Raw genomic sequence first — 15,400 nt, forward strand, 5'->3', positions numbered from 1 at the left:
TTGGCCAACTTGACTTAAAAATGCATATTGACACTGCGAACTCATTAATCAAACCTTGAACAAATATGCATGCAAAACAAAATATCCATATCACTTAACTATGGGCAATAAACATAACGCAAATAATGGCATGTTAAGTGGAAGATCACAGACGCTCATCATCAGAGGCTAACTGATGGAACTATACATAGTTACTGACTATAGGGGCAAAATTTCTATTTCTCGACCATATAGCAAACCGCTGTTAGCAGACCTTGAAATTGCTTGCAGAAAGGGGCAAAATTTATATTTCATGACCGTATAACAAACCGCCGTTAGCAGACCTCAAAATTGCTTGCAGAATAAACTCCGGAAAAGGTTAGATGTTAACAATTACATGAATACTCCACTGAGATTCATAAAACAGTTCCCAAGTTCCACCATATCAACCTGTTCAGAAACTGAGTAGAGTAAATTCAAGGGGTAAAAAAGATAACTCAAAAGCTATCCAAAAGATAAAGAGGGCAACAAAACAAAGTCAGTTCAGATATGACTGCATAGAGTGAACATGGTAATTAAATCTTGTCTACCACAAAGCTCAGTTTAAGTCTTGCCTGTCAATATGACAATAGAGGAATTGCTTCTATGCCACAATGTCTGTAAGATCAGGTCAAAGTATTTAAGTATTTAAGTAAATATATGCAATGGGGATATATTAAGAAACCAATGACATTTCTGTTCATTTAATTTGGTGAACATAGCCGTCATGAAAAATATGATTCACTTGAAGGTTTGAATGCAAACTAATGAAGCAAAAGATTTATCAGCAAGAACATTCTGAACAAACAGTCAAATATCAATCAATATAGAGATGATATACATGGTATTTCACGTAATGAAAAAAACGGGGGAAAAAGAGGGAAGAAGGCAAAGATAATATAAACATCTGGTGTAAGTTCAACAGTGCAGGTACAGTTGTTATCTCTAAAAACACATATCATTCTGAAATTCCTTCAAACGTGTAGTATCCACTAGATAATTAAATAAGAAATTTCAACAGCTATACATTTTTTTTTTGCATACGTACAGCTATACATGTTAAATAATAAAACGGGCAAGTGAATGCAGATTTATTTATTTTTCCAGCAAATTTGACACCTCTAATGTTAGGAATGCACTTTAGGGTTTAAAATACAGAATTATAACCTTTGGTTGAAAATTAATTATTGATATTTCAACAACTTTATGACCTGCTAGACATAAACATGTATTTTATCACAATCTTAATCATTGATTCTCAACCAAGGGTTATCCAACCTTTCACTGTAGAAAAGACAAATCCATAACAAGCATGAAGATAAATAATATATCAAAAAATATAGGCCAAGAACCTAATAGCAATCAAAGTTTGAGAAACTCACGTGTACAAGTTTCTCGCTCAAAAACACCCTTCTTGACCATTGTTATCTTGTTAAAATATTCAATTGATCAAGTGTGAGTTGTACTTTAGGCCTTTCTTCAATTGTCAGACTAATTTGCCTTGAAGACTGCAAAAAAAAAAAAATCAAAGAAAAGAAAATGAACAAAGAATGACTATAACAATTTTTGAAAAACTAAATAAGTCGCAACAGAACAATAAGACAAGTAAAAATGACAATATTTCAAAACATTATAAGAGCTATATCAAATAAAGCATCAGTTAGTCAGGAACATTGCAATTTTCCTGGACTAGACTTCATTCCAGCCAATTTTACTTGCTTGACGGACAATCTCTGTCAGACACTGACCAAGTACTAGGCGATTATCAAACTATTGAAACTCTCAAGTTAGCCTGCTTACCACTCACCACACCTGACCTAACTCCTCTAAAAATGCCAAGTTTTACCACTGCTGTTGTGATATGAACTTAATCTCCTAGAAGAGCTCCTGAGTTTGAACAAAATAATTGTACCTAAGGCATCCTAGCACATTTCAGCTAGGTATTTCAGAAGCAACTTTGGTGCCATTATCATGGGTGGGTGAACAGTCAACACCATAAGCGAAACTTTGTATACTCAAAGACAATGAATTATATTGTCTTATAATAGCCAACTACAAACTACTACAATAATACAGAATCACTTTTCCATGGAATTCATTTCATGTCTGACCATAAACTACCTCCAGAAAACATGCCTAGCCCATAAGGGTAGGAAAATAATATAACGTTGAGGATTCAATGCCAAGTGCGTTTGGTGCAGAAGATGCACATTCTGAGGTTCACAATATCCCTAGTAAGTTACAAGCATAAGCCCCAAAGAAGAGGGTGCTAATATCTACTATATACTGGAGTGTAAATAATCACAATAAAGACACCTTAATCATCACTCACATTTTATTTATGTAAGGAGACACCTGCAGATAAGTAATATTTAAGAATAGGAAGCTTCAATACCAATTCATAATTGCTCATCAAGGATAAATTACCTGTAAGAAACGAACTTTTTGTATGATGCTATCAATATCTTCCTTGAATTCAGACATAATTCCTTGCAATTTTGCATCCTTGTGCATCAACACAAGTACAGATGCAACAGTGTTTACCCTAGTCAAGCAGTTCCCCATATGTTGAGTGCCATTACCATTTTCCAGTGACAAACTACTTTCAGTTATAGCTGATTCCATTGTCTTCAATACATAACCCATAAGTTTATGGCACCGATCAAACAAGAAAAAACAAGGTAGGAGATAATAAATGGTACTTAAACAATTGGTGGAAATGCGCTGCTCCTCACCATCTTCCGGAATGTGCTGTGGGACAGTGAAATATATGATCAACAGTTGAGACCCATTGCTTGAGGAAAAAATAAAGAAAACTAAAGATGATTTACAAGATGTAACTACTAGTCAGAAAACAAACATACTAGGGATCTAACAAAAAGTTTGAATAGAAAGATGTTCCTAAAATTATAAATAGCCATGGCAGGATGAGAAAATCAAAATATCCACTTGATAACTTGTTAAAAACGATACCATTGAAGTTCAAAATTTGTGTCTTGACTGTACAGAATTATCAAAATGAGTTTCGGTCTATCATGAACAAGGTGCTAATCACCATTCAAATATTATAAAATAACCATCAGTAATTAATTTATGTATATCAACAATTATTAAAAGTTGGTCCATTGTGAACCAAAACTCGTATGGATCATAGTATAATTTCCCTAGTTTCGTATACCCCTGTATTTTTGTACTATATGTAAAGTTCAGCTGCAAAATAATAACTTCAATGCAAGGAACATAACAAGGAACCAAGTCCAAGACCAATAGTATGGGTAAGCATCCACAGAAGGGTCGAGTTTCCATTTTTCTAATTGAATAGTCACTATGGTTAAAAATGTGAAATTGACATTTGTATCAACATAGGCAAGAAACAAAAATTGACTATTTGAAAAGTACATAGAATTTAGAAACTGTTAGCCATCTTTAATATGTCTTGTGGACATTTTGCTAGATGCCACATTTCTTTCTAATCTTTGTTTTATAAAGTAAGATATCACACCAAACAATAATAATATTTCAAAGTTGTCCTGAATGACTTTCGTAAAAAATTAAGGAAAAAGAAGATACCAAAAGGTTTAACTTTTTTTACTTTCAACTTAAAACATGACATCCAAAAAATTAAATGAGGCATGTGAAATGATGGACGAGAGCATAAAATCAAGAATATATTTTTGGTCGGTAAAAAGATTCGAGAAAGTATAATCAGTAATCACCTGCACAGCATCCATTATATATTCAGAAAGACAAGGGCCAAGAGTGATAATGCTTTGTTCAGAAAGTCTTGTGGGTTTGGAATCCACCGTAACAAGCATTCTTAGGAGAGAACAACTATTATCCAAAGAAGGCTTTAGCAGCTGCGGCACAAAAAACCAGAATGAGAAATCATTATTCTAGAAAGTCGCTGAAAAAACCAACTAGAACCAGAGAAAGGTAACAGTGGAAAATAAATGATGAAAAAATCTCAATGCAAAAGCAGAGTTATCAAATATCGGCCATGGCAGATATCAGTGACGGTTTTCGGGCTCTCTGCCATGCCCAATTTCAGCCGATATGGCGGGATTTTGGCTCTCCACCATGGACCACAAATGACAACACTGCAAAAGAAAAGAGAACACCCAATTGAGAATAAACTTACTATTTGATCAATTATCACTTTCTCTATAATCTGTAGAACAAGAGAATTATTGCCGATCTGTTCCATGTATGAGCAAAGAACGGATGTCACTGACTTCAAAGTATTGCAGAGTGCATCACCCTTCAAACCAGCAGCATCAACTTCTGCAAATTTAAAAAGAATGATCTTTCTGATGCCAAGACACTACAAAAGGTAGTATAAAAAAATTGACAGGCATGGCTAATTCAATCATTACAAAAAATTGACAGGCATGGCTAATGCAATCATCATAAACAACAAGATCAAACTTTGTCCTGGCCAAGGGTCAAACAAAACCTACCTAGCAAGTTATACAATCCATACATATCAATGACTACGTATATTCCTCGTTTCAGTACCTTCGCTAGTTGAAGAACATTTCAAAAATGCTATATAGTTTTGTTACCTTGTAGTTAATAAGAAGAAAGATATAGGATTGAAGGTGGGTGCATTTGTGATGATGAAGCTTAGAAAAGCAAGCATGGGGTCAATTGTCTTGAATTGATAATTTTAACCCTTTTTTAGTTCTTTCTGATCATTCATATTGAGAATAACAGACAGAAGTACTAATTTCAAAAGGCAAAATAAGAAATGGATGTTATCAAAGTTACCAGTCCAAACTAATTTTCGATATAAAACTTTGTAACCTACCGGATGAAACTTTGAAACGCAAGGCCAAGGTGATGAAGACACTCAAGTAATCTGCAATATTTATATGTCCATCTTTATAGGCTGAATTGAGAATCTCTATGGTCCGAAATAACACATAGGGATCTAGATCAGGACCTGCAATAAGCATAGAAAAGCACTTAATATACATAAATTTTAACCCAGAAACATTGACAGCATTTAACTATCACTAGCATCCAAATCTTGCTCAAATGGATCTAGCTATATTGCACATTAAAAGCACTTGTACTGGAAGTGATGAAGAATTATCTACAAGTTTCCGCCACTGTTTTATCTTTTCACCTATCAAGATAAGTCTCAATAATATTGGTTTTTTTATTGGTCTCTCCAACATAACTCAGGACTATGTTAAACAAGCATGAAAAACTTACTTAGGCAACAGCCAGCTAATGACTTCAAAAAAGGCAAGTCCAAATGAGAGAAATAGTAAAGGCAGCATAATGAGAGCTCTTGAGATTCTCTAGGAAGTCTGAGAAAAGGACCATAGCATATATTTTCTGCAAGAGGAAATGGAAAGCAGTTAGAAGCAAAATAGCATCTCTTTGGGTGGAATGTTATCCATGCTGAAGTTAACAACATATCGACGTTTTACCTCCTTGACACGTAGAATAAAATTCTTGCAACGAATTTTGCATGTTGTCATAAACGCAAACAAGTGCCGAGTTCAACAAAGCACGTTGTCCGATACGAAGCTGAAGCCTTACTAAAGCCTACATTGAACATTGAACATTTTAAGAACAGGGAGATATACAATTTCAAGATCATAAATGTTGAAGCACGTTAATATCTACAAACTATGTCTGAGGAATTTAGCATAAAGAACTGCTATTGAAATTACAAATTGATGATTACCGAGGAGCATGTTGGGTGTTTATCACCAAGCTGGATAAGCAACACAGGAAGCTCTGTGATCCATGCACACAAAGCTTCTTGAAGTTCTACATTTCCTAGATTGTTTGTCTCCGGGGAAAGCATTTTTTGGATCTAGATTTGAATAACGAAAAAATGATATACATTTAGAAAAGTGAGCGGAAGAGGGGTATCAATATTCCAAACGAGTATCCAAAAGTCAAGAATTTCAAGGAAGCTCATGGGATAGTGATTAAGCTTAACTTACAGAAGTTAGCATATCTTCCATTGCAGAGAGACATGCCAGTTTTAATAAGGAACTTGGCTTGCTTTCCTTGAATGTATGGGTAAATGCCTGCATGGGTTGCAAATTATACGTAAGAATAGCATCTTTGGAACATTTATATAAATTAGAATATCTAATCAATAGCTTTCAATAAAATAAAAAATCAGAATTCATGTGGCGAGTCAAACCCAAAGAAGACGAGACGTCCAGACGCTTGCTCCACGTGAAATAAATTTCGGAATAAATGGAATGAGTTGAACTAAATGTTTTTCCCAGACAGTCTTACCAGACTGAGCAGTCGAGCCAAACTGCATATTAAAACCCTGAGTTAAACTCACATGTAGAATGACAATTATTTTCAACTTTATAAACTTCAAAAGGATTTAATTGGTGCATGTATCAAACCTTCCCAAGAAGTGCATTTTCAAGAAATTCTAGAAATTTCTCCAACAAAAAAGGAGGAAGGCAGATCCATTCATTTAATTCATAAAATATTTTTGCAATCATCATGTTCAAATCAAGCAATCTACCATCATCCTGCAAAACAAAGGAAGAAAGAGTTAGTACATTTGAGACAGTCCGCCTGTTATTCCCTACCCTACGTTACAGAGTAACGGATCACTATAACACAACAGATTAATTTAACCCGCTACAGAGAATAGTTTATAGGGGGTAAACTATATGTTTTTAATATACTTGGCTGTAACAAGTGACAACCAAATTTGAGTTGTGATGTCCCAAGCAAACAGACAAACCAAGATGAACTTAGACAAAGGTGCATCATGTAACCTCCAAATTACTTGGCAAAATAAAAGGATAGAAGCGGCTAGTTAGATATAAAAACATTTCACGAAAGCATACCAGTTGGAAATTAGAAAAAAACATAGTAAATATTATATTAATTCAATCTTGCAGTACTAAGATATCCTCCTAAACAGGGGATACAATAAGATACACAATCCTAAGTCCTAGTTAGGAAAAGGACAGCCGTTTCATTGGTAGGCATGCAAGGAAATTAGAGAGCTGTTCCTTGAACTATATTCTCGAGATAAGTGTACTCTAAAGAATAAAAACAAGCAACTTAGTAGATAACTTAGCAATCCATTATATTTGATGAAATGGATCCAGATTTGCTTTGAATGGGTTATAAGAGGGAGGAAAATAGCTAATCTAAATAGCTCTGGTTTCTTTTCAGACTTCAAATATTAGAATTATTGTTCTCCTAACTAGTCACCTACAGAAGGTAAAAGAAACAGATGTGTGTCTACCTTTTGTGAAAGACCATGCCCTGGATCAAGGGGGAAAAGAGGAAATAATTTCTTCAAGAATGTGGAAGATACAGATACATCCCATACAGCCACATCGCCTCCACCTTGAGAACTTGTGCATTCCGACTTCTTATCAATCCCATAAACGAAGGACCTGACTATAAGATCTATGCTATGAAGAATTGATGCCATACAGCCAAAAGACTTCCCTTCAAGATTCTCCCTAGCATTAAACAATGTAGTAAATTCCTGAAAACTATTTACTAATACTGGCACTAGATCCTTCAGTTTCATTATGATATGAGAAAAACCTACACAAAATAAAGCATAGAACAATACAGTCAAAAAATTATCAACAATATAAAAGCTTAACAAACCTTTTTAGATACTTATAAATTATGCAAACAAATACAAGATGCAACAACATTCTGTTTGTTCTTTCATTAAAAAACGACACTGTATTTTTCATGTAACGTACCAGTAGAGCTCATAGAGTTATCAGCTTCAAAAGCATGCAATACTCTTTGTCCAATATCATCCTATTAAAATAAGATAAAGCATTAGAAATCAATTGGAGAAGGCAACAGCATAAAAACAAAGTCTCCTTAAATCACAGTGGGAAAAAAAGTAGGTGCTTTGAGTCTTGAGATGTTATGGTATGAAAAGCCAAGAATTTAATCATATACCTAACAAGATACTCATATTTATCCACCTAGTTTCATGTATTATGATTTTAAAGCGACCTGAATCTAATGACAAGCATTGAATTTCCATTCTATGCATTCAATATGCCAACTGTTCAAGATTATTGGTTACTATATGTTTCCTGAGTTCCGACTACAAGTGCATATAATTCAACCTGTCTAAACATAATTTTGAAAGGGGAAACAAAAGAACAAGGCTAAAATGTCGAAAGAGTTTTATGTTCTGCATAGATATAAAAACTTTTTTTTTAATAAGATACAGAAAGCTTAAGAGAAACTAAAACTTCTATTGCAATGTTATTGTCGATCCAGGTCACAGAGACTAACTAGTATTCACAATTAAGCGAAACCAAAGATACCTTATTTTGCAAATCAGGTTCTTCTATGTTCCATGGCAAGAGTGACAGGCAGCGAACCAATCCGGTAAGAGCATCCTTTAGTTTTTCTTTGTCCTGTAAATGGTACTGGTTCTTCCTTAGGATATCCTCATAATTCTGAAAAATCTGTTAACCATGCAACCAAAATTACAGAGAATTCTTAGCTCCAAATACAAAAATACAACAAATACAATCTAAGGACCGATATAACAAAAATTCAGTATAGGTTTACAGAATAAGTATCCAGTTGAATAGAGCTCGGTGTAGATTTACAGAATAAAGTATCCAGTTGAATAGAACATATCGAAATAACAAGCTCAAAAATTTATAAGATGACAGTACATAAACCAATTACAGATAACCATGCAAAATTGAAACACATTCATAGTCTGCATTTCACAAACAAAACTAAGAAACTAATTGTAATAACATTTTCTGAAGGAAATTTTAAAAGCCTTCGAAGAGAAATGTTGAAACCAGATAACAATATACATATTTTGTTAACTGATAAAACCAAGCACACAAAAAGAATATAAATTGCTAACGGTACTGCAATATATCCACTGAAAACTGGGGATGAATCTCTTCCTTGCAACATGGAAAAGTATGATCCAACAGAAGAAAATAACTCCTGAACTATGGAATGGAGATGAACCTCCTGGCAAAAAAAAAGTTAATGATACTCTCAAAGTGAGAACACCCCCGATGAGATTGGAACCACCCCAATACTCAGCCCCACTAATTCCACTTAACAGTCATCACACCTCTCTCATTTCGTTATCCTACTGAACATACAGCTCTCCCCCCTCCCTCCAAGAATCCCACGTCCCCCTCTCATCTATTTGCTGCCACCTGTCCTATTTTGTATGCCCCCTTCTAACTGCTTTTTCTCCTTCCAATCCCACATCCTACCCTTCCACTCCTCTTCTTTACTTGTTACCTTCAACTGTGTTACCTCCAACTGAAGGCCAAATAAGCCCAGTAACCCATCATTAACCGTATGTTAATGCAAAATAAGAATAACAACGAAAATGGAAACAAGAATATTAAAAAAAAACTAGTAAACTGCCTTTTAGTAAAGTTAAACTATTGCTAAATCTGGGAACACATAACAAAGTTCTATCAAATACAAAAACATTAAGAAAACGTTTACAATATGGACAGACAATACTACCTTTTCTGCATAAGAAGAAAAGCAAGGAGGATAATATTCAAGAGTAAGGTCTAAGAAATCAAATGCCATGAACCGAATGTCAGCTGCCAAATGTGTCATTGCATTAAATATGTAAGCCATCAATAAAGAAGTGATCAGCTCTTGATTATCCTACAAAATTTAGTGAGAACAAAGTAACAAAATAAGATGAATGAAGTGTACGAGAGAGTAATCATTACTATGTTGATATGATTGTATAAAAACTAGAGGATATGTCAATTGAAACCAAACTATATCCTCGGAAATCAATGACTGAAGAAATCAACAAAACAGAGAACGTGCATTGCAGCCGAACACAATAACCAGAAGCCAAAATAACAGAACAGAAATCAAAAGTTAAAAAAAAAACATTAATTACTTCATCACAAGAGAGAAAACGGCCAACATCAGTTTTTCAACAAACTTTTGTCAGCACAAAAGGGCAATGGTCCTTTAAAGTGAGCAAGTACGGTTTATTCATCCTTAAGTATTAGTAGGTTGAGATTAAGATCTAGATAATATCAATGGATGGATACCCCCTTACTAGATCATGTAATCTACACAGTGATTTGTATGTGTACCAAACTCATCCACTTGATGGTATATTTTAATATCACTTTTTCCTTTATTACCATTAGTGTCCAACAAAGAAATTCAACATCCCTCGTAGAGAGGCATGACGAAGTGACGATGCACCACCCACCCCACAGGAAAGTTAGATTCTGTTTGTGGCCCCCACCAAAATTATGGAAAGATGTACAAGTGATAAAATCTTCCAGGAAAAACATAGCATCCCAATAAGTGAGTAATAAGATGCTTTGTGTTCTTCTCTTTATGTTGAAGTGTGGGTGATTTGGCAGCGGCATAATTCTGGAACCATACGTCACAGATTCTTCAACTCCATTTTTTTTTGGGCCTGCATAGGTTTTGCTAGTAAACTTCTGAAGGTTGGTTTTTTATGGACCTGCATAGATTTTTGCTCATAAACTTCTTAAGGTTGGCTCTAGGTCTAATAAGTAAACCTATGGCACTGCTTTTTTGAGGCAATGTAATGTTTCATGTTTTTCATTTCTATCATAACCTATGCAACTTTAATAGGACTCTTGATCCTCGCGTATGGTATCATTTTCTGGTTTGTAACACTAATGATATATCAAAAGTTGTGTGTGTGTGTGTGTGTGGTGGGGGGGGACTACAATATTTTATTCTTCGAAATGATAAAGGAGCAACATTTTAACGTGTAAGAAGAGAAAATTAAGTAAACGAGACAAAAAGTACCTCTTTGCAACTAGGTAAAATCACTAGTTTAAAAAGATCATATAATGATCTGCGAACCACTTTATCATCATCGCCAATGCGCTCGCGAAGTTTTTCTACAACACGATACTTATGCAACATCAGTTCTTCTGGATGTTTACTGAATAAATCCTTAATACCCATCAATGCATCTGTATTTGGGAGGAGGATATAACAAATAGATTATTAATTAGGATATGACAAATATATATGTGTGTGTGTGTGTGTGTGAAATTTGAATGCTTGACTAGCTTGGGTAAAAAACAACATCAATCCAAGAATTACAGTTAAAAAGAATACGAGTATAATATGAACCAACCCTTCAAGTAATCATGAAGTGCCATGATTACCAGTCAACTTCATTTTTCTTTCAATAGATTTCAAAGTAATGTTTGATATTAAATTATTAATAGATTTCATGGTCCAAATTTATTTGGTTGGAAGTTTAAAATTGAACCAAATTGACCTCTGTCATTCCTTAAACTTTAGAAACTAAACCAGAGACAATGTATTGTATTTCAATTCATAGCATTGTTCTATTAATCAAAACAACATAAGAAGCATCCCAAACCAACAACTTAGAAAGAGTTAATGAAAATAACTTTTTCTGAGGATTATACTGGTCTCAACCATACAAAATTCCTACTGCATAGAGAATCAATGATGCCGATATCCACACATAAAGGCATCTAAACAATGACAACATATCCAGCAAAATGAATATACCTCTTCGAACTTTTGCATTGTGATGAGATGTTTGACTAAGAAGTTCTTTTAAAGTCAAACCTTTCTTGTTTACGGCTAAACCTGCCTTATCAGCTGCTACACTCTGCTCCGGAAGAATAATTGCTGTAGGAAACACATTGGTAAAATTACTTCATTATATTAGTTCACCTATAAACAAAGCATTTAAAAAATCCATTCATAAATTATAGTGCGTGTCTGCTTGCACTTGTTATGTGAGTGACAGCAAGAGACTATGCTCAATGAATATTAAGGGTCTGCTCTGATTGGCTTATTTGAGCTTTGTCTACTGCCATAAGTACTTGTTAGACCATTTCAGCTTATCTACTGACAAGTTCATTAGCTGCTTACAACTTATAGCTTATGCAAACAGCTTATAGCTTGTATGAAAAACAATTTAACTTTATTATAGCTTGTATGAAAAACAATTTAACTTTATTTTATCTTTTGTTATAGAAATAGCTTATACAACATATGTTAAGTTGTTTCTGCAAACAGGACCTAATTTCGCAAGCTTATGGACATTTCTAAATTACATATAAATGCGTCCTCTGAGGTGGAAAACTAGGGCAGTATTTTTAAACAACGATTTAATTAGTGAAAAACAAAACGTAGGGCAATTTTGTAGCGAAAAGGATATAAACCTTTAGATTTAACTTCGGTATTTGTTGCATTCTTAGGCGGTGGCAATTTCCTTCCAATCTTAACCTTTCTTTTCTGAAATTTAGAGCAAGAAAAAACTCCAATGAGAATTAAAAAGCTTTGGAAAAATCATAAACAAGGTTAAATATGCATACAAGTATAGAAGAGAATCGTGATAGACCTTAAAATCAACGACGCCGCTCTTTTTCTTGGATTTGGCTTTGGGACGAGTCATCTTGCGGAGACTTGAAAGTGGGAGAAGCAGAAGAAGAAGCAAAAGGTTTGTTTAAATTTTTCAGCAGAGTTGAGTTTAAGGTATAAGCAGTGGCGGTGTTTTTTGCAGTTAACAGTGGGAGTACCGGAAGCTGATGAAAGGCCGTAAGGGAGAAGAGAGGCGTGTGTAACAGTGTAGTTTGCGGTTAAACTTGTCACTGATTTCAGAGAGTATTGACAGCAAGTTTTGTAGGGTTTGGATTTACCTTTCATCCATGTGAGTTCGTTAATCGGGTTTAGAAAATTAACAAAACCTTGTTTTAAAATTTATGGCAGAAAAGAAATTCACTACAAAAATACATTTTTTTACCGGGTTAGGTGTGGGATAGCACTTATGTGTGACATTAGATTTTTGTCACATTGACCAATCACAATGTCATGCATCGGTTAATACAAAATAACTTTCATTTTCATAAATTAAAACAAATTTCTCAAAAAATACACGACCAACGGATGGTCAAAAAACTGAAACTTAAAGGCAAGTGTGAGATCTTTTTAGAAGTTTTCTCTCGTTGTGTTTTCAATTTGAATAGTCATACCGAAATATTATTCAATGTGATTGTGAAGTTCACATGATTTAAATTTAAAGTGACAACCACACTTTTTAGATGCATTTGAACTTTCACGTGACTCATGGTTTGCACTTACTTCACGACCCACAAATTTTGTACTTCTTCGTCTTTTTTAGTCTTTCTATTGGATATGATAACGATAACAACCATTCTATTTTGTATCTCAATCTCTATATCTCATTCAAGATGATCTAGGTGATCATGAGCACGGTGTCCGACAAGCTGTGTGCGGTGTTGTTTGTGAATGAGGGGTACCTGCAAAAGACATCTAGACGCTCAAGCTTAGGCTTTGTTTGGTAAAAATAAGTTATAAACTAGCTGATAGTTGATAAGCTAGTCTGTAGCTGAAAAGCTAATTTATAGCTGATGACGGATAGCTGATAACTTATAGTTGAAAAGCTCGCTTATTAAAAATAATGTGTTTGGTAAAACTAGCGTTTGAATTGATTAATACATATAAAATGACATGTTTATTTATTTTTTTTATAAATTATATACATAATTATTTTTACTTAATTTATTTCTTTTTAAATATTCAAATTACTTTCATCTTCAAAATTATAAATGTGTTTTATGAATTCAATTAACATTTTTTTTACTAAACATTTGCTTCACTATTTATTGTATTTTTTATTTAAAATTATAAGTATATTATATAAATTTAGAGCAAGGTAATAAGAAAAGGAACAAGGAAAATAAAGAAAAACTACCACATGAGCGGTGGTAACAGTGTACTAACGTGGTGTTTTTTTTAATAAGGTACCGTTTGGTCCGGTTTTTTTTTCAGTTTTTCTACGTTTTTAAGGAGAAGTTAGGCCAAACACAATATCAATAAAGTACCTTCGAAAAAGAGTACTTTTTTTAGAATGCATAAAATTGAATGGAATGAGCTTTAACCAAAAGTTGTTGAATGCTACTTCAAAAAACTATTTCTTCCCAATTTATTTCACAAGCACCTCTCTTCAACTCCCGTCGGCAACCTTTTGTTTTATTTTTTCAATACGCTTTTTTCATCCATTTTATTTTTTTTAACCGGTCCATTTAATTTTTTAATGAGGTTCCATTTAAGTTTATTATCTATTTTTTTAAGGAATTTTATTATCTTTTTATCACTTATATATTAATTTCGATATCTTTTGATCATCACAACCACGCAAATATTTGTATTCACGCTGTCAATGAATGACACCGAATATTTTTATTCCCTTTCTTCAACCACGGAAATACACACACACATTAGTGTTTAGAGTAATACTTTATGTTCCTCTTTCTGTTTTTTTTTTTTTTTGTTATGCTAATGCGTATAATTTTTGTTAGTGTTGTGTAATGCGTATAATTATTTTTATAAAATTTTGATTTTAATTAAAAGTACAAGTGTAGTTGCCTAAAAAAATTATACTTATATATAATTTACACATTTGTATTGTAACAAACTATGCATATCTTTTTCTTATTAAAAAAACTAAACATATCTTTTTCAATGACACCAGCAATGTAACAAATATAATATTATATATATAAATTCTTATCTTTTTTACCAACACTAAAAATATGGTATTCTTATAACAAAATTTGTTATAGAGTATAATTGGAAAAGAAAAAACCAATTATTCTCATTATATATACACACATATACATATTATAGATATGATTGAGCGTGACGAAGAAAGCAATATAAATGAAGAAATCAGTTCATATAATCCAGGAAGAGTGCAAGATGGAGGCTACATGAATAGAGTTAGAAATCAAATAGGAGTTGCGTTGATGGAGAGTAGAAATATTTGAGTTTGTGATGATTTATGTCTTTAAAAAAATGATTATTGTTTTTAATTTTCCAAACTACTATGATATTATTTATGTTATTATTTGAGCCTCCTTAAATTATTTATCCTATTCAAATATTTAACAAGTCGTTTATATGATGATACAAATTTGTATTCATGTTACACAAAATAAACGTCATTGAGTAAATATAGTATTGGTAAAAATATATATTTTATATTTTAAATATTTTTTCCCTTCAAAAAATATTTTAGACATTTTTTTATTAATTATGTTAATTCATAATGAATTCAAAGTTTTTTTATTTATAGACAATGCATAAATATATGCAAGGTCCCGGGTTCGAACCCCAAACACCACCAAAAAATAATAATTCAAAGTTTTGTACAATATTTTGCCAAATAGCTTTTAACTCAAAAATAACTTTAGAACTAAAAAAAAAATAAAGAAACCAAACAGCTTTAACCTTTTTCTTAAAGAGCTTTATTTTAACTTTGTTTTAAAGTAGCTTTTAGACCGAAAAAAAGTCTGGCCAAACGGTACCTAAAAGT

General features: G+C 33.1%; 1 protein-coding gene across 3 annotated transcripts; it reads right to left on the reverse strand.

Moving 5' to 3' along the window:
- Positions 1-12,728, reverse strand: LOC25499481 (testis-expressed protein 10 homolog). Of its 3 annotated transcripts, XR_003007150.2 has the most exons (21): positions 12,404-12,728; positions 12,225-12,297; positions 11,563-11,685; positions 10,819-10,988; positions 9,523-9,672; positions 8,331-8,474; positions 7,746-7,806; positions 7,268-7,578; positions 6,405-6,536; positions 6,188-6,307; positions 5,982-6,068; positions 5,717-5,848; positions 5,457-5,574; positions 5,236-5,361; positions 4,826-4,960; positions 4,157-4,299; positions 3,735-3,875; positions 2,446-2,769; positions 1,401-1,526; positions 594-636; positions 1-429 (listed from the first exon to the last, which is right to left on the reverse strand). XR_003007150.2 is itself a non-coding variant. In XM_039827604.1 (20 exons), exons 1-19 carry the CDS (start codon positions 12,455-12,457, stop codon positions 1,443-1,445), a joined length of 2,628 nt encoding a protein of 875 aa, XP_039683538.1. In that variant the 5' UTR covers positions 12,458-12,728; the 3' UTR covers positions 1-440; positions 1,401-1,442. The 3 variants fall into 3 exon arrangements, 2 of the variants coding, with proteins under 2 accessions (XP_039683538.1, XP_024626442.1); XM_039827604.1 differs by lacking the exon at positions 594-636 and having other exon boundaries at positions 1-440; XM_024770674.2 differs by lacking the exon at positions 594-636 and having other exon boundaries at positions 12,404-12,727.
- Between the last annotated feature and the right edge of the window lie 2,672 nt (positions 12,729-15,400).

The sequence above is a fragment of the Medicago truncatula genome, chromosome 7 (assembly GCF_003473485.1).
Source record: "Medicago truncatula cultivar Jemalong A17 chromosome 7, MtrunA17r5.0-ANR, whole genome shotgun sequence".
Taxonomy (NCBI): Eukaryota; Viridiplantae; Streptophyta; class Magnoliopsida; order Fabales; family Fabaceae; genus Medicago; species Medicago truncatula.

Coding starts and splice junctions, on each gene's coding strand:
- LOC25499481 (XM_039827604.1), bottom strand. CDS start 12,457: ATGACTCGTCCCAAAGCCAAATCCAAGAAAAAGAGCGGCGTCGTTGAT. Junction 7,579..7,745: donor TAACTCTATGAGCTCTACTG/GTACGTTACATG, acceptor TATTTTGTGTAG/GTTTTTCTCATATCATAATG. Junction 4,961..5,235: donor ATTAGCTGGCTGTTGCCTAA/GTAAGTTTTTCA, acceptor TGCTTATTGCAG/GTCCTGATCTAGATCCCTAT.